Source organism: Peromyscus eremicus, chromosome 6 (genome assembly GCF_949786415.1).
Source record: "Peromyscus eremicus chromosome 6, PerEre_H2_v1, whole genome shotgun sequence".
Lineage (NCBI taxonomy): Eukaryota > Metazoa > Chordata > Mammalia > Rodentia > Cricetidae > Peromyscus > Peromyscus eremicus.
In genome coordinates, this window is record NC_081421.1 from 76,469,222 (window position 1) to 76,494,480 (window position 25,259).

General features: G+C 45.9%; 1 protein-coding gene across 1 annotated transcript; it reads left to right on the forward strand.

Moving 5' to 3' along the window:
* Nucleotides 1-24,548, forward strand: Ampd1 (adenosine monophosphate deaminase 1). Its single transcript, XM_059266604.1, has 15 exons — nucleotides 1-22; nucleotides 4,336-4,516; nucleotides 6,375-6,540; nucleotides 10,653-10,818; nucleotides 13,327-13,546; nucleotides 15,058-15,187; nucleotides 17,465-17,659; nucleotides 17,944-18,075; nucleotides 18,657-18,820; nucleotides 20,270-20,396; nucleotides 20,570-20,733; nucleotides 21,362-21,482; nucleotides 23,293-23,466; nucleotides 24,050-24,160; nucleotides 24,372-24,548. Exons 1-15 carry the CDS (start codon nucleotides 1-3, stop codon nucleotides 24,528-24,530), a joined length of 2,232 nt encoding a protein of 743 aa, XP_059122587.1. The 3' UTR covers nucleotides 24,531-24,548.
* The last annotated feature ends 711 nt before the right edge of the window (nucleotides 24,549-25,259 follow it).

Below are 25,259 nucleotides of genomic sequence, written 5' to 3' on the forward strand. Positions count from 1 at the left end.
ATGCCTCTGTTCAAACTTACAGGTAGGTGTGCAGAAAGTATTTGGAGAACTCAGGGATTTCTTTTCCATATGCAACCATTTCATTAACTGCCATGCCCGCTTCAGGAATCCTTTGTTTAGGATCCATAATAGCTTCAGATGTGCACGTCAGAGAGAGGCAAAGCATCTTCAAGTTGGCTTTCTTTCTGGTTGTAGGAAGAGGGTTATTTTCTCAAACTATGTCTTTGAAAGCTGAGCTGTGTCTTTGACTACTCTGAGCAAAAGCTAAGCTTTCACAGACCGGAGAAGGGCTGTTTGTCTACAGTGTAGGAAAGATCATGAGCATGGCGGGAACTTTAACCCAGAATCTTCCAGTGCTTTACAGGCCACACTTGCACTCAGAGGATTTTTTTAAAAAAGAAATCAATTGTATGTATGTTTCACTATAAAAAGCCAGGCATGTGAAATAAAAAGAATAATTACACCAAAAGTTAAAGTAATAAACACTCAGAGAAATTAGAAAGCAGTAGCTTTAAAAGTCATATTGTCTTGCCAATGGTTCAAGGATCCACTCAACATTTTGGAATTCAGCTTCTCTGTCTGTGTCCTATGTAAAAGTAAAGATGCTTTGAAGAACACAATTGTATTTGTGTTGCCCAGTGACTGTATAGCTTTTGGGCAGGAGTATGCTTTAGCTTACTGTTATAATGTGACTTATTATGTACTTATTCCAAACACTTCCTAAAACATTTGAAATGGCTGTATGGTATTCCAGTTTTCTTAATTTTTTAACCATATTTTATATGCATAAATGTCCTCTTGACCTTGTGCATCTAAAACTTTCCCTGTATTTCCATGGAACTGGGTCTCAGAAATGGTGGTTCAGTGGCTTACTAAATACGCTGGTTTTGTGTACCTATTCCAGCATTGTTGGAGAGTTCCTAGCCCTCCTCATCAGGTTCCTTTGTTTTGTTTCCTTTTCCATTTCCACCCTACAAAAAATACCTTTAGAGGAATGTGGCTCAGTAGTGAAGTGTGAGCTTGACATTGGCATGTGCAAGGCCCCAGGTTCAACCCCCAGCACCACAGCTCCCCAAAGAAGCACTTTTTAAAAGAGTAGTAATATGTGTTAAAGACACATGCTAGTAAGGAAGGGGATGAAACGTATGTAACGACCTTATTTATCCCTGTGATGTCCTTGGGCAGCCCTCGTGCGGTTTCCACGAGTGCTCAGAGTTGTTCACATGTTCTGTCTTGTTTTGTTTTACTTCACACAGGTCAAGGAAAACGTGAGTATCTTGGACTATTTTTCCTGCCACTTGCAAGTATCTGTAAAAGAAATAACAGTGTTTCTTAACTCGCAAAGGTGCTTATTGCTCAGCAGTGTTTAGAGATGGAACCACCAAAAGCCAGTAGCAATGAATAATAACCAGAGCTAGCAAACGGCCTTCGTGGATTCCCTGGGTTTCCAAAACACAAAGATTTAGTATATCTAAAACACCCACTACCCTTTCTCCCCCTAAAGGAAACATGAGCCTGACATGATGCTGAACACCTGTAATCTCAACACTAGGGAGGCTGAGGCAGGAGAATGGAGAGTTCAAGGTCAGCCTGGCCTCCATGGGGAGACCCTGTTTTAAAATACAACAACAAAACACACAAGAAAATAGAGGCTACCTCCCAAGTTGCTTGTTTGCTACTTCGAAATAAAACATACAGATGAGTCAGCAGAGGTCTGCTAAACCTTGCCTTATATGATCCTCAACTCTAGCGCAAAAAAAAAAAAAAAAAAAAAAAAAATCGTTGTGAATTTTTTGGCCAGATAAAACATGATTTTAGATAAACTAGCTTTAGTGGTGTGCTCCAGCCTCTCTCGAGTCTACTGCTCTTTTGCTGACTGATGTAGCTCTGCCTCCAAGTTCCTGTAAGATGAGATGTGGGAGGTGGGAGGCCTGCAAGCTGGCCTTCCCCACACAGGGATGACTCTGCTGGAAAATAAACCTGGGTTTCTGGGTCGGTTCTCGGTGTGGAAGCAAGCATGGTGATCTTTTTCTCAAGCCGTGTACTTCCTGCATTGGTAATCCCACATGTCGGGGAGAGACCTGCAGCATTTAAACATGTCATTGGAGATCTTCAGAGCAGCATTCTGAGGCTGACTTCTTACTAACGTTCCCCTTTTATGATGATGAACCCGAGGCTCCTGGTGACTGTGGTTTCCCAAGGCTACCCAGATGTCACGGACACCCTTTCTCACCTTAATCCAGTGCCCTAGTTTGCCACTTTACCTTTCTTTTTCCTCTTTGTCCTGATAAAGATGTCCTGTCTCCCGGACACCACCTCTCAGATGTCCCATGATCTCAAACAACATACTCAGAGGGAGTCAGCAATTATCTATGCAAGCCCGAGGAGACCATTTCTCCTTCCTGATTTGGGTTGTCTTCACATTTTATCTACTTACTTTTAAAATACGAGTTCCATTTTTCCTTCCCACAGCCACCACGCCCTGAGGTAGTTGGAAAGGCAAGGCTCTTGAATTAGAGATCAAATTTCAGCTGTGCTTGCATGGAGTCAAGACAGCTGTTTAATTCTGTGGAACCAAATATCAACCATATCATTTTTGGTAATCGTGTAAGCTACTTAAGATTGATTATAACGTTTACTTTCAACTGTTGTAGTGGTTTAGAGAGATACAACCTTAGTAAAGATATATGAGACAAATGTATACGAACAGTCCCAGGTAACAAACGATGCTCTAGAAGAGCCAAGGCATCCCCAGATGGGATTTCGTGTCTGTCCTTCCTGAGGTCTTCAGAAGCACTGCCACAGACCCAGCAGGACAAGCCATGGCATTGCCCCCTCCTTACCATCGCCATGACTGACTGGCCTGTTTCCATTTGCCCTTCGTGATGCATGAAGCGTCTTCTAACTTCTGCCTGCCACTCAGCTTTGAGGTGTCTGTGCTGCTATGGGAGGAAGGATGCTATTTCTAGGGATCAGCTGGTGGTAGGCTGGGGAGGGAGGCATGCTCAGCCATCACTTGTATCTACTCAGTGTTCCATTTGTTGCATTATGGACCGATGCGCTTGCCAGAGAACCACTAATAGCATCCAGACATGCTTCTCGGTTTCAGGAGGTGTTTGTGCTTAACAGGGCAAACAGATAGATGCTCGAGGTTCAGGCAGCGTCGTCTCTGCCCTGTTAACTCCGCCATCGCCAGCCAGGGTTTGGAACTAGCTTACCTGGCAGCATTGGTGAAGTGACGAGTCACTTGCTATCATTGCTAATGCATGCTTCATCCCATCCCGTCACAACTACATCTCAGCCTTAATGGCCCAAAGCTAAGCCAACTGTGAGCTTGCCCCATGCTGCCAAATTACCTCATTCGGTTGAATCTGATGCTTTGTTTTTCTGGAAGGGTTTCCACACACATTATCTCACTCATTATGTCACAACAGGCTGGCAAGTGAGGCTAGGCTGGCATTAGTGCCCCCACGTAACACACAAGGAAACTGAAACAGAGCGGGGTGAAGGAGTTGATAAGCGCAGGGCAGAAGCTTGCACTCATTATATCATGAAATCAGGCTGAAAATAATCACCATTTGGAGGCCTGCGGAGACGCTGGCCACAGAGGGTGGTTCTCTGTGTGGTGTGCTCCGCCATTTCCCTGGCAAGTTTCTGTATCAGCATTGCTCCAGCAGCCAGCTGTTGGCTGTCCTCATTCCTCACCAGCTATCTTCTGGAAGTACCAGGAGGCCGGGAGAAGAGCTGCAGCTGTGGGGAGTGGGGTGGCTAATGAGGTGTGAGCGAGCCCTGGAGAAGGAATGCCCCCCCCACCACCACATGGTCCTACGTTTTGGCAGCTTCCTTTCACCAAATCACACCATATCACAGTTGTCAGGTTCTTAAAAAATGGAGGTTGTTGTACGAGAGAAACTTTCCTTAGAAGGGGCTCTCGGGGCCACGTTCATTTCCTGTATCTGCTGATTTCTCAGTGACAAGCTCCAGGGATCAGCCGTCCTTCTCCTGTGTCTTTAAAACCACCAGGAGGACCCAGATAACCCAATGGAAAGGACTCTGTTGAGGATGACTATGAAATCAAACTTGGCTCCGCCAGGAACCAGCAATCTAACATTAAGAGTTTGTCCTGTAAGAGTCTAGCCGCATCTTTAGGGCCCTCCAGAAGTGTGCTCCATACACAGAATTCCACCAGTGGGAGAGCAGACCTGAGCTCTAGGTGAAGGTTAGCTAAGCCACGAAGCCAACACAAAGTATCCCAACCCTTGTGCCTGATGCCCAGAGACTCCTGGATGGCTTTTGGACGAGAATGTCAACTAATATGTGAAAAACCTCTTCTAGAAATCGATGATGCGATGCGTAGCTTTGCCGAAAAAGTGTTTGCCTCTGAGGTCAAAGATGAGGGAGGTCGGCACGAGATCTCCCCCTTCGACGTGGATGAGATCTGCCCAATTTCCCTTCATGAGATGCAAGCACACATATTCCACATGGAGAGTCTGTCCATGTCCATGGATGGCAGGAGGTAAGTGGTTAAGGCGAATGTGCAGCACCTTGGGAGAAACAGCAGGTCCTGATGAAGGTCTGTCTGAGTGCAGGTCACATAGAAAGGAAGGACTCTGCCAGGCTTCCAAGTGCTTCCTCCTTCCCACCGCCTCTGACCAGTGATGGAAAAAGAAGAGCGCAGTGGGGCCCCTACCCTCGTCTGCATCTCCTTGAGCTATATAAAGCCTTTCGGTCTGCCCCGGGGGACAGAGCCTCCAGAGTGGGCTGACAGCTGCAGCCTACACTCTTAACATAGACCCAGCCAGAGGGTGAACTGGAACTCAAATGCCTTCATCTTCACACACGCCCTAGTCAACAGCAGTGTTCTCCGGTGTGAACCCCTCTCCAGCCAGTCTGAGGGTACCTTGGCCTTGAAGGGACACTTCATCCCTGCCCATAGTACACCTGTTATACATGCCACCCTTCCTCCAGGAGTTATCAGTTATCAGTTATCTTTCATGAAAAGAATTATTCCCCTTGATTTCTAGCGCTCCCATAGCTCTTTACCACACAGTCCGCAAACCTTTCAGCCCTCCCTGATCCTGCCGGCCTCAGCCTGCTGTCTTCCTCCTGGTTTTATGCCTTCAAGGGAGGAACAGCAAACTCTTTTGGGGTCCCCTGAAGGATCTGGCCCAGGGCTTGTGTCTCTTCAAAGTAGAAACTCAAAAAAAAAAAAAAAAAAAGTCCATATAAGAAAACAGTATCAGCCAGGCATGGTAGTGCATGCCTTTAATCCCAGCACTGGGGAAGCAGAGGCAAGCAGATCTCTGAGTTTGAGGCCAGCCTGGTCTACAGAGTGAGTTCCAGGACAGCCAGGGCTACACTGAGGAATCCTGTCTCAACTGCCCCGCTCCCCTCCCCCCACATGCACACACAAAGAAGAAAAAAGAAAGAAAACAATATTAATAAAGTTTCTAATACTGTGCAAGCCATTCTATATACATTAAATCTCACAGAATCCAATAAGGTAGCTAGCTGTGTGACAAAATACCCAAGACGGATGAACTTAAGGGAAAAAGGCTTATTTGGGTCTGAGTTTCAGAGTTTTCAGTCCATGCTCAGTAGACCCTGTTGCTTTGGGCCTGTGATGAAGGGGGACATTGTGGAAGGGAATTCATGATAGAACAAAGCTGATCGCTTTATGGTAGGAGAAGGGAGGAGAGAGACTCGGGGTCTCATGTCCCCCTCAAGAGCATGTATCCGCTGGCTGATCTCAGTCCTTTCCACCAGACCACTTCAAAGCAGTTGTGTCTCCTTCCCTGGAGTGCCACAGACTGGGGAGCAAGCTGTCAGCACATGTGGGAGGGATTTCAGACGGGAGCCATAGCAGAACTGTACTAAGCCGTGGTACTAAGCTATGGTTCTAAGCTGTGGTTCTAAGCTGTGGCTCTAAGTTGTGGCTCTAAGCTGTGGTTCTAAGCTGTGGTAAGCTGTGGTTCTAAGCTGTGGCTTTAAGCTGTAGTTCTGTACTACTAGGGAGATGGAAGCTCAGAATTTAAGGAACATGAATAAAATGACACAGGCCACAGCTGCCGTTACCTGTGTTCACTGTAATAGCTGGATTGCCTATTCTATTCCTGCCAGACCATTGGGAAAGAAGGGTATAATGGTGAAGACCTTCTAGTATATTCCCTCAGGTCCCCTGCTCTAAAAGAAGCCGTCATATTTGTTTGGTGCGTTCTTCTTCCATTATGATGATATCTTGCTTCTGACACCCAATTCATATTTTAGTTTTTACCTTTTTTGCCTCAAAATAAACTGGCATGGTGAAAAGCGGTCTATTACAATGACCGTTCTGAGGGAGAGCAAGCTAATTCCTTTTGTTTGTTAATTTCAAGGAAAAGGTGCTTCCAAGGACGGAAGACTGTTAATTTGTCCGTTCCACAAAGTGAAACATCTTCTACCAAACTGTCCCACATTGAAGAATTTATTTCTTCATCCCCGACCTACGAGAGTGTGCCTGACTTCCAGAGGGTGCAGATCACTGGTGACTACGCCTCTGGGGTGAGTTGTGCTTGCCACGCCGATGTCTGCACAGCCAGCCAGACACGTGTAGCTCCGTGCCACCCTCCTTCCTGTCCAGGCAGAGGCAGCCTACCTCCTTTGCCATGCTCCATCCCCATTGCAGTACCAATGCTGAATGTCATGCTTCTGTGCTGCTCCATCATCCCACACAACACTGTGGGTGGCCCAGGCTACAGGGGACAGACTGAGCAAAGAGGGCTGCGACAAACAGAAGTTCTTTCTTGTGGACAGCATCATAAAGTAGGACAGAGGCGAGGGGATGAAGGGCAAGGGCATCGTAAGATAGCCCAGAGGGCAAAGACGCTTGCCACCAAGGCTGAAAACCAGAGTTCAATCCCCAGGCCCCATACGGTGGAAGGAGAGAACCAACTCCTGCAATTGTCTCTGACTTCCATGTGCACCATGGCACATGCGCAAAACAAAGGAAAATCCAAGGGAGGGGGCGCTGGAGGAATGGCTTGGCAATCGAGAGCACTTGTTGCTCTGGCAGAGGACCGAGGTTCACTTCCCAGCACCCACATGGTGGCTCACACTGTCTGGAGCTCCAGTTCCAGGGGATCCGACACCTTCTTTTGACCTCTGTGCACACAACTGTGGTGCACACACATGTATGCATGCAAAACATTCACACATAATAAACATTTTAAAAAGGAAAATTCCAATGAGACCATTGTCTCTAGGCCAGATAAAAGTCTCTGGGTTCATTACAGTTGCTTACACAGCAGATGTTGCTTGGAATGGATTCTAGTATGTCACAGGGAGACTGAACTCATGTTACTAACAATTTGTCCTGCTTGTCAATTAATAAATCTCTGCCACGCAGACTTGCAGTATCAGCATCGTATTGGTGAAACTGCAATCAAGCCCTCAGTCTCTGCTCCAAATATAGAATCAATACTGAGCCCCCTTCTCATGTAACTGCCTAAGATACTCCCCAGGCTCAGGGTGCCGAAATGCAAGTCATTCTTGTTTGTTTATTTTCTTCAGTATGGTAACCAGGGCGTTGGGCGAACAGCAGGGCAGGAGCAGACATTAAAGAATGGATGTGAAATGTTTAACGAAATGGTACATGCATGAGAAGCACAGACTCCATAGGCTTCAAAGGGCTTAAAAATCAGGAGCAAAGCTGGCATCTCTATGCTTGGTAGACAGGAGAACAGAAACAGAAAGGAAGATGATGCACAGAAGTCAGGGAAGCGTGACCCACATCGGAGACCTGGGCCCAGGGTCTTGTTGCTTCACTTGGCGGCTGAATATGGCTAAGCTGCTGAGCAATGTTCCACATGGCTGTGCTCTGTAGCCAACAGGGGCATCCTTGAAATGTAAACAGAGATGGAGAGGGTTGTCTCAGGGCTAAAGTCTCGGGCCTTTAGAACCTGATGAGCAATTGACTCAATTTAATTGGCCCTTACTGAGGCCAATTGCTAAGGCCTTGAATGCTAACGTGCTGAGGGCTGGGGACAGGGGGGTGCATGAGCTCCTTTGCCTGTGAGGAGCTGATGGGCCACTGGTCTACCACGGCTCTACATGGCAGTAGAACAGTGTCATTGGAAGCTGACCCCGAGATTTAGCACCTACTCCAGGCTCTTTGGGCTAAAGCTAGCGTCTATCTTTCAAAGCAGACTAACAGGAATGGAACTGTCTGGCTGTGATTTCTGCCATCCTGCTGATTGCCAGGGTTCATGTGCCGATCCGGCTGGCTGGCTGGGTGTCTCCTTCCTTACCAGCTCCATGTGTGTGTGCCGTTCCCTAAGTTGCACACTCCGTGTAAGAGGATCTGCCACAGAGGAGCATCCTTCTTCAGACAAGCGTGTACAGCAGCTGTGCTCCCCCATAGGCTTCGAAACGAGCTCTCAATAGACGTACCGCTCAGGATCTGTCGTCTGTATCTCCAGCCTTTGGGATCAGGCTTGTGCTGTGTTCAGAGAGAAGGTCTTTGGGGTCTGATAATATAGGAGGTGAGGCAGGGAATTTCCAGCTGCTCAAACCAAGTTTTATTCTAGAAGCTCTCTCTCTTTTTAGACAGAAATAAAATTCTCTAAGGCTATCTAAAAGAAGCTTGGCATGGGGACACATGCCTGTAATTCTAGGACTCGGAAAGATGAGACAGGAATTTGAGGCCAGCCAGGGCTACAAAGTGAGACAGTCTCGAAACATTTTTTTTTAAGATAGGCATGTTTGCTGGGCAGTGGTGGCTCACACCTTTAACCCCAGCATTCGGGAGGCAGAGACAGGAGGATTTTTCTGAGTTCGAGGCCAGCCTGGTCTACAGAGTGATTTCCAGGACAGGCTCCAAAGCTACAGAGAAACCCTATCTTGAACACCTCCCCCACAAAAAAAAGATAGGCATGTTGTCTCAGACCTAAAACCACAGCACTTGGGTGGTGGAGGTAGGGCGATAAGGAGTTTGGGGCTATCCTTGGCTACATAGTAAGTTGGAGGCCTGCCTGGCTACATGAGATCTTGTCTCTAAGGCAAGAGGATAAGGAGTTGGGAAGTCAAGCCTCAGCTATAAAGTGAGACCCTGACCCGACTCAACAACTGCTGACCCCTAGTCAATATATCTTGACAGTTTGAGATACTGGACTCCATTTACATTTTATTGTTTTGTTTTGTTTTGTTTGAGACAAGACCTTGACATATAGTGCTGGCTGTCTTGGAATGTCTGTGCAGATCAGGCTGGCCTTGAAATTACAGTGCTCCTCTCCTCCAGCCCCGGCCTCCTAAGTGCTGGGACTATAGACTTGGGCCATCACACCCAGTTTCCGAGGTTTGCACTTCCAATGTGCAAATGTCATGTGAAGGGAACAGAGCATATACAGTGTTAGAACGGGTTCTTCTTAAAAATGAAACCACAGGGCTTTGGGGAAGGCTCAGTGAGTCAGACCACTTAAAGTGAAAGAGGAAGGAACTGAGTTCAAATACCCAGCACCCATGTAAAAAGCTGGACATGGCCACACTTGCCTGTAACCCCAGTGCTGGGTGTAGGAGAGACAGGAGGGTCTCTGGGTCCCACTGGCTGCCAGACTAGCTCCAGGTTCAGTGAGAGACCCTCTCTCCAGGGATAAGGCAGAGAGTGATGGACACCCTGTGTCCTCCTTGGACACACATACCTGCAACATATGCACCTATTACCCCCCCCCACTATCAATTGTGAAATCATGACATTTTCAGAAGAGATGCAATTAGAAATCATTATGTTAAGTGCAATAAACCAGACTCAGAAAGACAATTATACCATATTTTCTTACATGCAGAACCTAGATTTAAAATTGTGTGTGTGACAAAACCAGAAATTGGAAAAGGGACCATGAAATGGGGGAAGAGATCTTTTTTTTTTTGGTTTTTCCAGACAGGGTTTCTCTGTGTAGCTTTGCGCCTTTCCTGGAACTCACTTGGTAGCCCAGGCTGGCCTCGAACTCACAGAGATCCGCCTGGCTCTGCCTCCCGAGTGCTGGGATTAAAGGCGTGCGCCACCACCGCCCGGCAGGGGAAGAGATCTTAAGAGAAGGAGGAAGTAGAGGACATGCAATAGGAAAGCAGAGGGAGACTAACTGGATGGGAAAGGGGTGCAGCTGTAGGAAGAGGGGGCACGGGGGAGGGTAACAGGCAAAGGAACCGGATAAGAACGAAATATATTGACACATATGAAGATGTCATGATGAAACCCACTACTTCGTGGGATAAGCTAAAAAAACAAACAAACAAAAACAGTGATAAAAAAAAAAGCCATCAGTTCTTTTAATCACTTTTTTAATTTAGATAATCACCACTATGTAGCAAAACCAAAACAGGTCCTGGAGATGCAATGATAGAGATTTGGCCTTGGATTTTGAGTCTTAGAACCAAAAACCTCAGAAACAAATGCAAAATTCATAGGAAAGATTCCTATCGCAGGTAAGGTATGGTAGAGTAATAAAAGAGGTGGAAAACTCCAGGAGTCGGTCCTAGGGAGAGTCCCAGAGTCCTGGGCCAGAAGGAACCAGCCAGGTAGTCAGGAGAGGCTCAGCAGGGCCACAGCACACAGGAAAGAGCTCAGCCTGACCACTTCCCAGTTTCTCACAGGCTCACCTCTGACACTTTCTTGGTAGGTAACAGTTGAAGACTTTGAGGTGGTTTGTAAAGGTCTCTATCGGGCGTTGTGCATACGGGAGAAATACATGCAGAAGTCATTCCAGAGGTTCCCCAAGACACCCTCCAAGTACCTGAGGAACATCGACGGCGAAGCCTTGGTAGCAAACGAGAGCTTCTATCCAGGTAACCTATTATTCGCTCATGAATGTGAGGAATATAGCTTTTGGCTTACCTACTCAATATGAATTTTAACCTATGTTCTTAGATTATCAGTGACCCAGCCTTAAGGTATCATAGTTGCCCATATGTCAATCACTGATTCTGTCCCTACAGTACCTCTCAATCTGTTCTTTTTTTAGTGGCTTCACACACCCTTAGGCCAGTGTGTTTCTGTGTTTCAGTGGTTATGAAAGCGTCCTAATTACTTGGCTACGATTTGGTCTCACTGTCTTTTGCTTTGCCCTCAATTCTATGCTGGTTATTAAAACACAGATCCAAGCACGTAATTTTCCTGATAAGGACTTTCCGCTGCTCCCCATCTCCTACAGAGCCAGTCCGTATCATCTGCCTTCATCCAAAAGGCATTGCAGCCATTCAGGTTCCTGCTTGCTCACTTAACCTGTTTCTACATTGATGATCTCTACTCCATCCTCCTTAGCCTTTGTTATGGACAGGAGTGTTTGTTTGAGACAGGATCTCAAGTTTACCCAGGTTGGCCTCAAACCCTGATCTGTAGCTGAGGATATCCTTGACTCTTAACCTCCTGTCTTACTCTCTCAAGTTCAGGCATTACAGGCCAGCATCTCCCCCTCAGCTTTAGTTGGAAGCCTTCCTAGATCTCTGTGTAGCTAGATCGGCATGTCTAGAGTCAACCTAAGCTTTCAGGGTGCAGCCCATACTCCATCATTTCTTACCTGCCTCTGGCCTCTGTATAAAAGGAATCTACAGGGCTGGTGAAATGGCTTAATGGGTACAGGAGACCTTCTGCTGAGCCTAAAGACCTGACTCTGATTCCCAGACCCACAAGGTGGGAAGAGAAAACTCTCACAAGTTGTCCTCACATGTGCTATGGCACACATGCACATATATTTACACATATGAATAAATGTAAAAATAAATAAATAAAACTTAAAAAAGAATCTAATGTCCTGACTTTCCTCAGCAGGTCTGTTTCATATAATTACAAAATTTAATAACCAGATTCCAACAATTTTAAATGTTTCTGTTGTATAATTGTATCACAATTGGTTTAGTCAATTCCTATTTTTAGGCATTTAGATTTATAACTTTTTTTTTTGGCTTTGGGCTCATGTAGCCCAGGCTGGCCTCAAACTTGTTAATATAGCCAAGATGACCTTAAACTCCTGATCATTTTTTGCCTTCATCTCCCAAATGCCAGGGTTACAAAAGTGTAATGCCACCAGGCAGCAGTGGTGCACGCCTTTAGTCCCAGCACTCAGGAGGCAGAGGCAGGTGGATCTCTGTGAGTTCGAGGCCAGCCTGGTCTACAGAGCGAGATCCAGGACAGGCAACAAAACTACACAGAGAAACCCTGTCTTGAAAAACCAAACCAAACAAACAAACAAATAAACAACACAAAAAAGATCCTCTTGCCAGGGATGGATACATACCTGGAACCCCAACATTTAGAAGGCTGAAGCAAAGGAATGGAAGGCTTGAGACCAGCCCGAGCAGCAGAGCAAGACCCTGGCACAAAACAAAACAGTTAAGACTCATAAAGGACACTGTTTTTTAAAAGGTAACAGTCTGTATCCTATTTTAAACTGGACTTTATCAGTACTTTATGCAATTATTTAATAAGCCAATAAGCTGCTCTAAGCAGGAAGCCTGTGCTGACCAATTTCAGGGAATTAAAAGTATCCATCACCAGTTATGATGACACCCGCCTGGAATCCCAGCACTTGAAGGTAGAAGCGAGAAATCAGGAGTGTAAGGTTATCCTTAGCCACAGAACAAGTTGGAGACCAGTGTGGGCTGTGAGACTCAGTCTCACGGATCTGACCCCACCCTATCTCCAAAGCTAACTATCTAAATAAACACACACATGAGTAAGTAGAAATAAGAAGTGGCTGCACACGCCTTTAATCCTGGCACTGAGGAGGCAGAGGCAGGTGGATCTCTGTGAGTTTGAGGCTAGCCTCATCTACATAGCAAGTGCCAGGCCAGCCAAGACAACATAATGAGACCTTGTCTCAAAAATAAATTTAAAAAAATGTATTTGTAAGTAGTATATTAATTACATTACATAAATACTACTTCTAAATAACTTGAAAATCATTCTTATTCTAGGTAAAATATTATGTTATTTATACTACCCACTTAGTCACTTTTGAAAAATCAGTGTGAAAACAAGCTTCATTTAAGAACAAGTGAGGCTAGGCACAGTGGCACACACCTTTAGTCCCAGGACTCAGGAGGCAGAGGCAAGAGGATCACTGTAAGTTCGAGGTCAGTCTGGTTTACACAGAAAGTTACAGGACAGCTAGGGATACGTAGTGAGACTCTGTCTTAAAAAAAAAAAAAAAAGACAAGTTAATAAAGCTGTATAATTATAACTCATCATTTGAGATGACAAACTAATGAGATATCTCAATATTTCTTATTTGGGTTATGTTTCCATGGTCCTTTGTCCTATATACTGATATATTACTCTGTGTTTTATTGAAAAAGTCTTTACCCCTCCTCCGAAGAAGGGAGAAGACCCCTTCCGCACAGAGGACCTTCCTGCAAACCTGGGCTATCACCTCAAGATGAAGGGTGGTGTGATTTACATCTACCCTGATGAAGCAGCAGCCAGCAGAGATGAGCCTAAGCCCTACCCTTACCCAAATCTGGATGACTTCCTGGATGACATGAATTTTTTGCTTGCTCTAATTGCACAAGGGCCTGTGTAAGTGTTAACTGAGATCTGAACATTAGTAACCAGTGTTATTGATGATTGTAAGAATGCCATCACATACTCACTATGTTAAAATACTACATTAAAATCCTTTATTCCTTGCGATAGCCTTATGCAATACATCTATTTTCTATCTATCTATCTATCTATCTATCTATCTATCTATCTATCACTCTGTCACTCTATCTATCCTATCAATCTATCAATCAATCAATCTATTTATCTATCTACTTTCTATCTATCACTCTATCACTCTATCACTATCCCTCTATCTATCCTATCAATCTATCCTATCTATCATCTATCATATCTATATATCTACCTATTATCTATCTATCTATCTATCTATCTATCTATCTATCTATCTATCTATCATCTATCCTAACCTATCTATCCTAAACTATCTATCTACCTATCTACCTATATATCCTAATCTATCTATCAATCATCTATCTATCTATCTATCTATCCATCCATCCATCCATCCATCCATCCATCCATCATCTGTTTATTTATTTGAAGTGTCTCAAACAGCCTGGGCTAACATCAAACTTGCTATGTAGTCCTGGCTGGCCTTGAACTTCTATCCCTCTGCCTTTACCTCCCAAGTGCTAGGACAGACTTGCACCGTCATGCTCCGTTTATGCAGTGCTGTGGATCGAACACAAGATTTCTTACATGCTAGGAAGGCACTCACCAATTGAGCTATAGCCCTACTCTGATATACTCGCTTTTTCTTTTAGATTTATTTTATTACTATTAATATTGTTTTGTTTTGTTTTGTTTTTTGAGACAGGGTTTCTCTGTGTAGCCCTGGATGTCCTGGAACTCATTCTGTAGACCAGGCTGGTCCTGAACTCACAGAGACCCACCCGCCTTTGCCTCCTGGGTGCTGGGATTAAAGGTGTGCGCCACCACTGCTCAGCTTATTTTATTTTTTTAATTACACGTATATGCAAGTGTCTGTGTGGGGGTATGTGCATGTGAGTACAGACCCCATGGTGGCCAGAGGCATCAGATCCCCTGTGCTGGTGGTAACAGGTGGAGTTGTGAGATGCCAGAGGTGGATTCTAGGAACCAAACTCAGGTCTTCTTAACCACTGAGGCACGTCCCCACCCCCACCATACCCTGAGATACTTTAATTACAGTTTAACAAGCTGAAGCATCTGAGAGATGAGGGACTTGAGTAACCAACTCTGTCTCACACAGTGCTGAAGCAGGATGGTGCCCAGTCTACTGGCTCCACAGTCAGGGACCTAGCCTTTGACCTACATGGTCCCCATAGATTTTTAAACGCTTTCCCAAGTCCTCCCTCAGTATTATGTCCAATTTTGCTGAAAAGCTGGGTACTTTAAGCTGGACTAATTGTGGAGGAATAAACAGTATTTCTTCCCACAACTGTTTCCTCCTGTGGGTGAAGAGAGTCCTGGAAGCTTCGAAATTGTTATTTTCCTTACCTGTCTGGAAAGATTTAAGAATCCCGTGCATTTACTTTTCACAGCAAGACTTATGCTCACCGGCGTCTGAAGTTCCTCTCATCCAAGTTCCAGGTCCATCAGATGCTGAATGAGATGGATGAGCTGAAGGAGCTGAAGAACAACCCCCATCGGGACTTCTATAACTGCAGGAAGGTGAGTGCACCCAGTTCAGAGCTCCCCAGGGAAACGCCATCTCTGATTTCTTCAGGGCAAGAAGCTGTTTGCTGATGAATGCGCCGCTTCTGCAGTTTGCAAGGATTGTAGTGAAGGCAGGTAGATCATATCGAGAAGATTTGAAGTGCCGTTCTGTTGTTTGCTCAAAAGGACAAGAAGATGACACTTGACATGGGAAAATTATCACTAAGAAGCAGCCCAGTGGGAGAGCAATTGCCCAACCTGAGGTGTGCAAGGTCCTGGTTTGGGGCCAATGCTGCGAAAATAAATCATAACTGTTGCCAACAAGAATAAAAGACAAGCCGGGTGGTGGTGGCGCACGCCTTTAGTCCCAGCACTCGGGAGGCAGAGCCAGGTGGATCTCTGTAAGTTCGAGGCCAGCCTGGTCTTCAGAGTGAGATCCAGGACAGCCTCCAAAGCTACACAGAGAAACCTTGTCTCGAAAAACCAAAAAAAAAAAAAAAAAAAAAAAAAGAATAAAAACCAAAACTAAATAGCATTTGAGTTCCAGTGTTTTGATTTGTAAAGCTGAGGAATAGATTTGCTCAACAAAGTTACATAAAGTTGCAAAACTCAGTCAGGAACACTTCCAATATATTTTCTGATCTTGCAAATGATTTCAAGGAAGTAGAAGTGGAAATATCTAAGCCATGTTTCAGGCTCAAGTCTTGCTTAGCTACCGTCAAATTTTGAACAAATACTTAGTCTATCAAAAATAAATTTATTAATAGGTTTTTATTTTATTTTTAAAAATAATGATTCCTTTAAATTTTTTAATTTTATTTAAAGTTGTATGTGAGTGTGTACTTAGGCAAGGGAGAGGGGAGAGATGTGTACATTGAGTGCAGGTACTCTCAGGGTCTACAGTATTGGATCCCCTGGAAATGGAGTTACAGGCAGCTGTGCACTACAATGTGCTGGGAACTGAACTCAGGTCCTCTGCAAGAGCAATAAGCACTCTTAACTGCTGAGCTATCCCTCTAGCCTTACCTACTGATTTTTGAGACGTGGTCACTGTGCGGCCCTGGCTGGCCTGGAACTCGTTATATATACCAGGCTGCCTTCCAACTCACAGTGATCCTCCTGCCTCTGCCTCCTGAATGCTGGGATTACAGCAAAATGGGCATGATAAACTAAGTGTGGTGGCCCACTTTTAATCCCAGTACTGGGGAGGCAGAGGCAATGGATCTCTGTGAGTTCAAGGCCAGTCTGATTTAGGTAAAGGTCTGTCTCTAAATAAATAAATAATGGCATGGACTACATGCCTGAAATCCCAGCCCTTGGGAGGTAAAAGCAGGAGGGTCAGGAATTTGAAGTCATCTTCAGCTACATATTAAGTCAGGGCCAGCCTGGGCTACATGAAATTGCCTGAAACAGACAAATAATATTATATTTATAAATTCCGTTTCTACCTCATCATCATTGTACCAAGACAGTTTTCGGGAGTCAGCTCTCTGTGGACATCAAGCTTGGTGCCCAATGCTTCTGCCTGCTGAGCCACCCTCCTGCTCTAACTTTGTTTGGTTTTGAAGCCGGGTCTCATGTAGCTCAATGTGGCTCAAACTTGATGTATAGTTGAAGATGACTTTAAACTCCTGATCCTCCTGCCTCCTCCTCCTCAGGGCTGGGATGTGGCTGGGATTATAGGCATGTGCCAGTGTAGCCAACAAGCTTCATAATTTCAATCTTAATTTCTTTGGGTGCAAAAGCTATGATAGTTACATTGCTTCCAATTGTACTTATGGAGTAGAGAATGAGCTATAAGAATTTTGTTTCAGGCCGGGCAGTGGTGGCGCACGCCTTTAGTCCCAGCACTCGGGAGGCAGAGCCAGGTGGATCTCTGTGAGTTCGAGGCCAGCCTGGTCTAAGAGCGAGATCCAGGACAGGCTCCAAAACTACACAGAGAAACCCTGTCTCAAAAAACCAAAAAAAAAAAAAAAAAAAGAATTTTGTTTCAAATGTAGGAAGCACATTGGGTGTGCTGATGTTTGGAAGGAGCAAACATCATCCCTGCACCCAGCTAAACCACTCACATTCTCGCACAGATGCAGAGAGGACACAAACAGGTCTTTACTCCTGGGCCACCTCCATCAACTATCCGTTCACATCTCTATCTGTTCTTTCTCCTTCCTCAGTGGGATCTGCAGACACTGTGGCCACTAACAGTGGTATAAAGATATATATATACTAGTTTATATAGTGGTATAAAATATATATATATGTTGCTGGTTTTTCTTTCTCTGAATGTGTACATAGGTGGATACTCACATCCATGCAGCCGCCTGCATGAACCAGAAGCATCTGCTGCGCTTTATTAAGAAGTCTTACCAGATTGATGCCGACAGAGTGGTCCACAGCACTAAAGAAAAGGATCTGACCCTAAAGGAACTTTTTGCTAAATTAAATATGCATCCGTATGACCTGACTGTTGACTCCCTGGACGTTCATGCTGTAGGTTGGAAAGATGCTAGTTCTACTTGCTCTAATGACACAGAACCCCAAATGTCCCGGCCCATCCCTCCCTTAGCATAGCCCTCTTAACTACCTTGGCTACTGTGATGACTGAAAGCACCCCTGATGAGTTTCGACGTTTACCCACTATCACTCACACCGAACCTCAGTCTTGGAGGCCATCCTCTTCCCCTGAGATCAGCCCCCTGCTCCACCTGGTCATTCCCAGGACTCTGTGTCCAGGAAGCTCTGGAAATCAAAACTGCTCTTGTTTCCTGATTCAGGGACGCCAGACATTCCAACGTTTTGATAAATTCAACGACAAATACAACCCTGTGGGTGCCAGTGAGCTTCGAGACCTCTACCTGAAAACAGATAATCACATTAACGGGGAGTATTTTGCCACTATCATCAAGGTGAGTAAAAAATACATAGTATGGCTCGTGAATAGGGGAGGAGAGAAGGAAAGGCAGGAAAGAAGGAAGAGGCAGAAAGGGAGGGGGAGGAGGGAGAGAGAGAGAGAGAGAGAGAGAGAGAGAGAGAGAGAGAGAGAGAGAGAGAGAGAGGAGGGAGGGAGATATCTCTGGGGAAATGCCTCTGTTTCTAGGGTAGAGAAGTTAAGGTGTGATTTAGGGGATAAGAACCTGGCCTTTGAGGTTTGGGCAGAGCTAGGAGCATCTCTTGTGATGCTGTGTTTTAAGAAGCAAGGGTAGCCTGTGCAGCCAGGACTTGTGTCCTGGGGGTGGGGGTATACACAGCTGTACTTGTCTTGCAGGCCCCATGGCTACCTCATCATCCTTAGCCTGACCCTTCCCCCGGTCTCTGTCACATCTTCTGAGTCTTTGTCCTCACCGAGTCTCTTCTGCTCCCTTAGGTCTTCGATACTTCTTGTCTCACTCCCTTAGGATACATTTCCTCTCCCTACATCCCACTGGTTTAGTCCTCTGCGGGGACTTGTGGGAATTGCCGGCCTCAGCTCCTTCTCTTGGCTTTACAGGAGGTGGGTGCGGACCTGGTGGAGGCCAAGTACCAGCATGCCGAGCCCCGCTTGTCCATCTACGGTCGCAGTCCTGATGAGTGGAGCAGACTCTCCTCTTGGTTTGTCTGCAACCGCATCTATTGCCCCAACATGACATGGATGATCCAAGTCCCCAGGATCTAGTATGTATCTGCCCCTCCCCATGGGGGGCAGGTTCTCAAGCCTGTTCCCCTCTCAACCAGACCAGAAAGCTATAGATCATTTAAATGAATGTCAGCTTTCCTGAAGGGGCTACACTGGCTTTTTTTTTTTTTTTAATTTTTGAGACAAGGCCTCACTATAACCCAGGCTAGACTTGAACTCATAATCCACCTGTTTCTGTCTCCTGAATGCTGGGATTACAGAATTGTGCCACCATGTCAGAATCCAATTATAGCTGTCTTGTATCCAAAACTTTACCACCACTGGCTGATTCACCCACAAGAGCCCAAGTTCTTTGTCATCAGCATTTGTCAGTAGGGCTGCTGAGGAAGTGTACTCCCTCCCACGGTATGTCCAGTCACCCCCTGCCTGCAGGGGTGGCTTCTCTCCGGTGTGCAGTATCATTGATCTTTTATCTAATTTACACACTCACGTAGTCTCTGGCAAGCTGCTCATGTGCCCTATGGCAATGCAAGGTTTCGTTCACTGGGACTGGAGAGATGGCTCAGCTGGCAGTGTTTGCCGCACAACCCCGAAGCTCAGATCATGAGTTCCGATCTCTCAAAATACCTAAAAATGGGACCTAATGTATTGAGTTGTTATGAGGATTAATGTAGCTAATATTTTTGGCTGTTTAGAAAAGTTTCTGGTGCTGGGCAGTGGGGGCACAAGCCTTTAATCACAGCAGAGGCAGAAATCTCTGAGTTTGAGGCCAGCCTGGTCTACAGAGTGAGTTCCAAGATAGCCAGGGCTACACAGAGAATCCCTGCCTTAAAAAACAAAAAACAAAAACAATAAAAAAAGTCTCTGGCATATATAAAGTGGTATAATTTATTGTTACCACAGATGAAGTGAGTGTGTGTGTGTGAGTGTGTGTGTGTGTGTGTGTGTGTGTGTGTGTGAATGAGAGAGAGAGAGAGAGAGAGAGAGAGAGAGAGAGAGAGAGAGAGAGTGACTCTCCCAGAATTATCAAATTCCAGGCATGCGCCACCATTTTGTCTGGTTTGTGGGGTTCAGGGGACTGAACCCAAGGCTTTGTGCACATTAGGCAAGCACTCTGCCAACTGAGCCACATCCCCAGCCCCAGAAAGGAACTCTCCATAGCAGCTTCCTGTTTTCTGTCTGTGACCACACGTGTATTTGATCGATGAGCTCCCTATGGCACAATTACCATACTCCTTCCTCATAGCTGGACTCGGTTGTAAAGGTTGAGTTTTCCTGCCACAGGGAGTTTATAGAAGAGCTGGGGTATGTGGTTCGATGTCCAGCCCAACCCAAACTCCTCTTCCTGTGTATGCAAGGAGACGATCGGCGTGGGTGCAGGATGAACACACTAGGTCCTTTTCTGACACATGACATCTCTGGCTTCCACACAGTGGGTCCTACTACGCTTCCTCTCCTCCTAAACTTCCCTTCCCTCTTGCCTTTAGTGATGTGTTCCGATCCAAGAATTTCCTGCCACACTTTGGAAAGATGCTGGAGAATATTTTCCTTCCGGTGTTTGAGGCCACCGTCAACCCCCACGCTCACCCAGTCCTCAGTGTCTTTCTCAAGCATGTAAGTATGACCCTTTGGGCTCTTCTGCTCCTTCTCATGGGCCAGCTGTCCTCGCTGGCCACCACCGTCTCTCTGATCTTTATACTGACCTCCCCTTTGGAGCCGTCTGAGGAGTTTCTCTGCGGGCAGAGCCTCTCGGACTGAACCCAGGGCATGGCTCCCTTTTCTGACAGATCACTGGCTTTGACAGTGTGGATGATGAGTCCAAACACAGTGGTCACATGTTTTCCTCCAAGAGTCCCAAGCCTGAGGAGTGGACAATGGAAAACAACCCGTCTTATACTTACTACGCCTATTACATGTACGCAAACATCACGGTGCTCAACAGCCTGAGGAAGTAAGTACAGGGGAAACGGGGCTGGAGGACTGTCTTTTGATGATGCATCTGCTTGCCAGTGTATGTGTGAGTGTGTGTGAGGGCAGAGGACGACTTTCAGGTGTTGGTTCCCTTTCTCCAGGTTACTGAGGCAGGGCCTCTCTTGTTCCTGGCAGGTCTTGTCTCAGCTTTCCTCCTCACCTCAGGAGTCCTGGGATCACAGACGCACATCGCTGCCTCTTGCTTTTATTTTATTTTTATTTTTTTAGTTCCTTTTAAAGATTTAACTATTTTTATTTTATGTGGATGAGTGTTTTGCCTGCATGTATGTCTGTGGACCAGGTATGTGCCTGGTATCCAGGGAGGCACGCGCTGAAACCGAAGATGTCCCTGCGTGGGGTACTCTATTCTCCATTGCCTCCGTGGCCCACCGTATCCCCCGCTGCCTCTTTTTTCTTAAAAAAAAAAAAAGAAAGAAAGAAAGAAAGAAAGTTTATATTTAGTAAGAATTACAATGAGGTTTTGCACGATGTTTTGCTGGATCTGTTTGGTGGCTGTTCCCTTCCCAAGTATTAACTCTGCCAAGGGATGCTCTTGTAAATCTCTCTGCCCAGAACCTGGGGTTCCCACAGCACTTTCCTTTTCACAGGGAACGAGGCATGAATACGTTTCTGTTCCGCCCTCACTGTGGGGAGGCAGGAGCTCTCACCCACCTCATGACAGCCTTTATGATTGCAGACAATATTTCTCACGGCCTGAATTTAAAGAAGGTGAGTTCGAAGCTTTTTTAATTAAATTTAATTTTGAGACAGGGTGTCATGTAGCCCAGGCTGGACTTGAATTTGCTATGTAGCTAAAGATGAGTTTAAATTCCCGATCCTCCTGCATCTACTTCTGACTGCTAGGATTTGGGATTACAGGTCAATACCAGCACATCTGGCTTAGAGTCTTTTCTTTTCTTTTTTTGAGACAGGGTTTCTCTGTGTAACAGTCCTGACTATACTGGAACTCACTCTGTAGACCAGGCTGGCCTCGAACTCACAGAGATCCGCCTGCCTCTGCTTCCCAAGTGCTGGGATTAAAGGCATGCGCCACCATGCCTGGCCAGAGTATTTTCTTTTTTTTTTTTTCTTTTTTTTTTTTTTTTTTTTTTTTTTTTTGGTTTTTCGAGACAGGGTTTCTCTGTGTAGCTTTGTGCCTCTCCTGGAACTCACTTGGTAGCCCAGGCTGGCCTCGAACTCACAGAGATCCGCCTGGCTCTGCCTCCCGAGTGCTGGGATTAAAGGCGTGCGCCACCACCGCCCGGCCAGAGTATTTTCTTAATAGTAATAACAATTCAATTCTATATTAGAGCCTGTAACAAATAAATCATTAGGTCCATTTTCAGTATGAGCTGTATTTTGAGCTCATCAGGGAATCAAGGATAAGGAGGAAATACTCCACCCATCTTCTCTAACTACCAGCTGGCATCTGATAGCCTGAATGCTCTGCACTTCCTCCTCAGGGTTGAAAAGCCCAAGGTATCAGGAGAGAGGAGGGATGGGCGGACTCAGGCCCCAGGAGGATGGGAAACTTGGGTTGGGACTATGCTAGACTATGCTAGACTACTGGGAAAGAGCGGAACTCCTTGGAGAACCCATGACACAAAGCGAGCAGGACAATTTCATGACCAGGGACTATGGAAACCACTGCTTCCCAGCAGCCACGGCTGCCTTTTCTCTGGGTTGCTACCCAGCTTTGTAAGGCTGAAACATGAACAGCGTCGACTTTGCCACTCTGAGTCTTTAGTACCCTTATTATGAAACGAGGCTCACTGAGCATCAAACATTTTGGGGGTTACTTAGGGAGCTCATTCTACAGAGAGTTGCAAAGGGTTTCTCTCAAGGTTACCTTGCTAGTTGCCCTCAGAGATGAATGAACACACATCTCCTGACTTCCATCTTAGAACTCTGACAGGTGAAGTCAGAGCGGTTTGGCTTCCCTGTAGCTCCTTTTTGCCAGGTTTCTTGTTGTAGCTTGCATTAAAATGTCTCTTGTGATAGTCATAACTTTGGTGTAGCCAAAAAAAAAAAAAAAAAAAAAAGCTGGTTTCGGGGAGACTTTCTTGAGCTGTAATTGCCCAGATCAGACTATCTAACTTTGATAACTTAATTCTCCGGTTAAAAGAACTGACTTTGCCCAATGCTTCTGAAAGCAATACCAGAACATTTAATTTTAAGTATTTACATTGAAAAACTACAATCAGCAGTGGCTGCTTTTCCAGAGGACCTGGGTTCAATTCCCGGCACCCACACAGCAGCTCACAACTGTCTGTAACTCCAGTTCCAGGGAATCTGGCACCCTCACACAGATACACATGCAGGCGAAACACCAATGCACATTTAAAGAAGAAGAAAGAGGAGGAGGAGGAGGAGGAGAAAAGAGAAAAGAAAGAAAGAAAAGGAAGATTATAATCACTTTCTAGGAGATTTAAGATATCTTGGTTGAAAGCTAAAGCCTAAGGCTGTCCATGGGATTTTTAAGGTTTCTAGTGTCTGTTCCCTTTCACTGTCCTCATTGTGACTTTTACTTTCTTTTCAGAGTCCTGTGTTACAGTACTTGTTTTTCTTAGCCCAGATTCCCATTGCCATGTCACCACTAAGTAACAACAGTCTGTTTCTCGAATACGCAAAAAATCCTTTCTTGGATTTCCTCCAGAAAGGCCTGATGATCTCACTGTCAACCGATGACCCCATGCAGTTCCATTTCACCAAGGTACACACGAAAGCCTGTTGAACACGAGTGTGCCTGCTGAGCTGGTGCCACACGAGTGTGTCTGCTGAGCCAGGGGCCCGTGCCACACGAGTGTGCCTGCTGAGCCGGGAGCCTGTGCCACACGAGTGTGCCTGCTGAGCTGGGAGCCTGTGCCACACGAGTGTGCCTGCTGAGCTGGGGGCCTGTGCCACACGAGTGTGCCTGCTGAGCTGGGAGCCTGTGCCACACGAGTGTGCCTGCTGAGCTGGTGCCACATGAGTGTGCCTGCTGAGCCAGGAGCCGGTGCCCCACGAGTGTGCCTGCTGAGCCGGGAGCCGGTGCCACACGAGTGTGCCTGCTGAGCTGGTGCCACACGAGTGTGCCTGCTGAGCTGGTGCCACACGAGTGTGCCTGCTGAGCTGGTGCCACACGAGTGTGCCTGCTGAGCCGGGAGCCGGTGCCACACGAGTGTGCCTGCTGAGCTATCACTCCCACCCGGAAACCGAGAGTCAGATCAAGGCACTTCTTTATTCTCTTTATGTAGGATGTGCACTGCTTCTTTTACTAATGCACCCCCTCTCCTTCTTTACACTAATAACTACAGGAGCCCCTGATGGAAGAATATGCCATCGCTGCCCAAGTCTTCAAGCTGAGCACCTGCGACATGTGTGAAGTGGCGAGGAACAGTGTTCTGCAGTGTGGAATTTCTCACGAGGTAGACTTGAGTTCTAGTTTCTGGCCTTGTCTCTCAGGAAATAATATACATTTGATTTCTCAGAAAACATGCACACAGAGGCACTCAATGAACAGGACACTGTTTTTCCTTTGGTTTATGAGTAACCTGAGGATTACGGTGGGGGGGTGCAATCACTGTCTAGCTCGGTGTGAAAAGAGACATTAAGCATTCCCCTCCCATTGTCTTACAGGAAAAAGCAAAGTTTCTGGGCAACAATTACCTTGAGGAAGGCCCTGTTGGAAATGATATCCGGAGGACAAATGTTGCTCAAATTCGCATGGCCTATCGCTATGAAACTTGGTGTTATGAACTCAATTTAATTGCTGAGGGTCTTAAACCAACAGAATAAATAAAGTAAATAAACTGAGTAACACTGTGAGTGGGGTTTTCATTGAGAGTTTGAATCCTATAGTACTAATTATTGAGACCCTACTCTTAAAATAAGTCAAGCATTGTACTGACGCTTCACTGATATTTCATCTACGCAGTTCGTTTCACACCTTTGTACAGTAGAAATCATTTCTGTTTTGGTGATAACGAGCAAATGTAAGTTAGCTAGATAATGAATGTCCTTAAGACAGTCTTCGTGAGGGGCAGCAGTGGGGACATAAATTTGTGTGACTCCAGAGCCTGAACGACTTTCCGGCAGGACAGTTATCAGAGGTAGCCAAGGACACAAGCCAATGACTCAATGCTGAGAGAAGATGGGCTTCGGTAAGGCACCTGGCCCCATTTTAAAGTTCTTTGACAAAGCTTATGTCAATAGGGGCGTTCTTAGGCAAAGTCAGACCAGTTATGTGAAAGTTTAGAAAATCGGCATTTGTGAATAGTACTGAGGGAAGATAAGATTTAGCAGGGGATTCTTAGCTTGTTGAAGCAGGAGACCTATGGGACTTGTTAGAAATATGCCTGCTAGGAAGAGTGGCACATGCCTTCAGTCCCAACACTCAGGAGGCAGAGGCAGGCACATCACTATGAGTTCAAACAAGCCTGGTCTACATGGTGAATTTCAAGACAGCCAAAGCTACATAGGCTCTTGTCTATAGAAAGAGAGACAGAGACAGAGACAGAGGGAGAG

Excerpts from the sequence above, each read along its gene's own strand:
- Ampd1 (XM_059266604.1), top strand. The coding sequence starts at position 1 with ATGCCTCTGTTCAAACTTACAG. Across the intron at positions 15,188-17,464 it reads ACTTCTATAACTGCAGGAAG|GTGGATACTCACATCCATGC; the intron begins GTGAGTGCACCC and ends ATGTGTACATAG. Across the intron at positions 17,660-17,943 it reads ACTCCCTGGACGTTCATGCT|GGACGCCAGACATTCCAACG; the intron begins GTAGGTTGGAAA and ends TTCCTGATTCAG.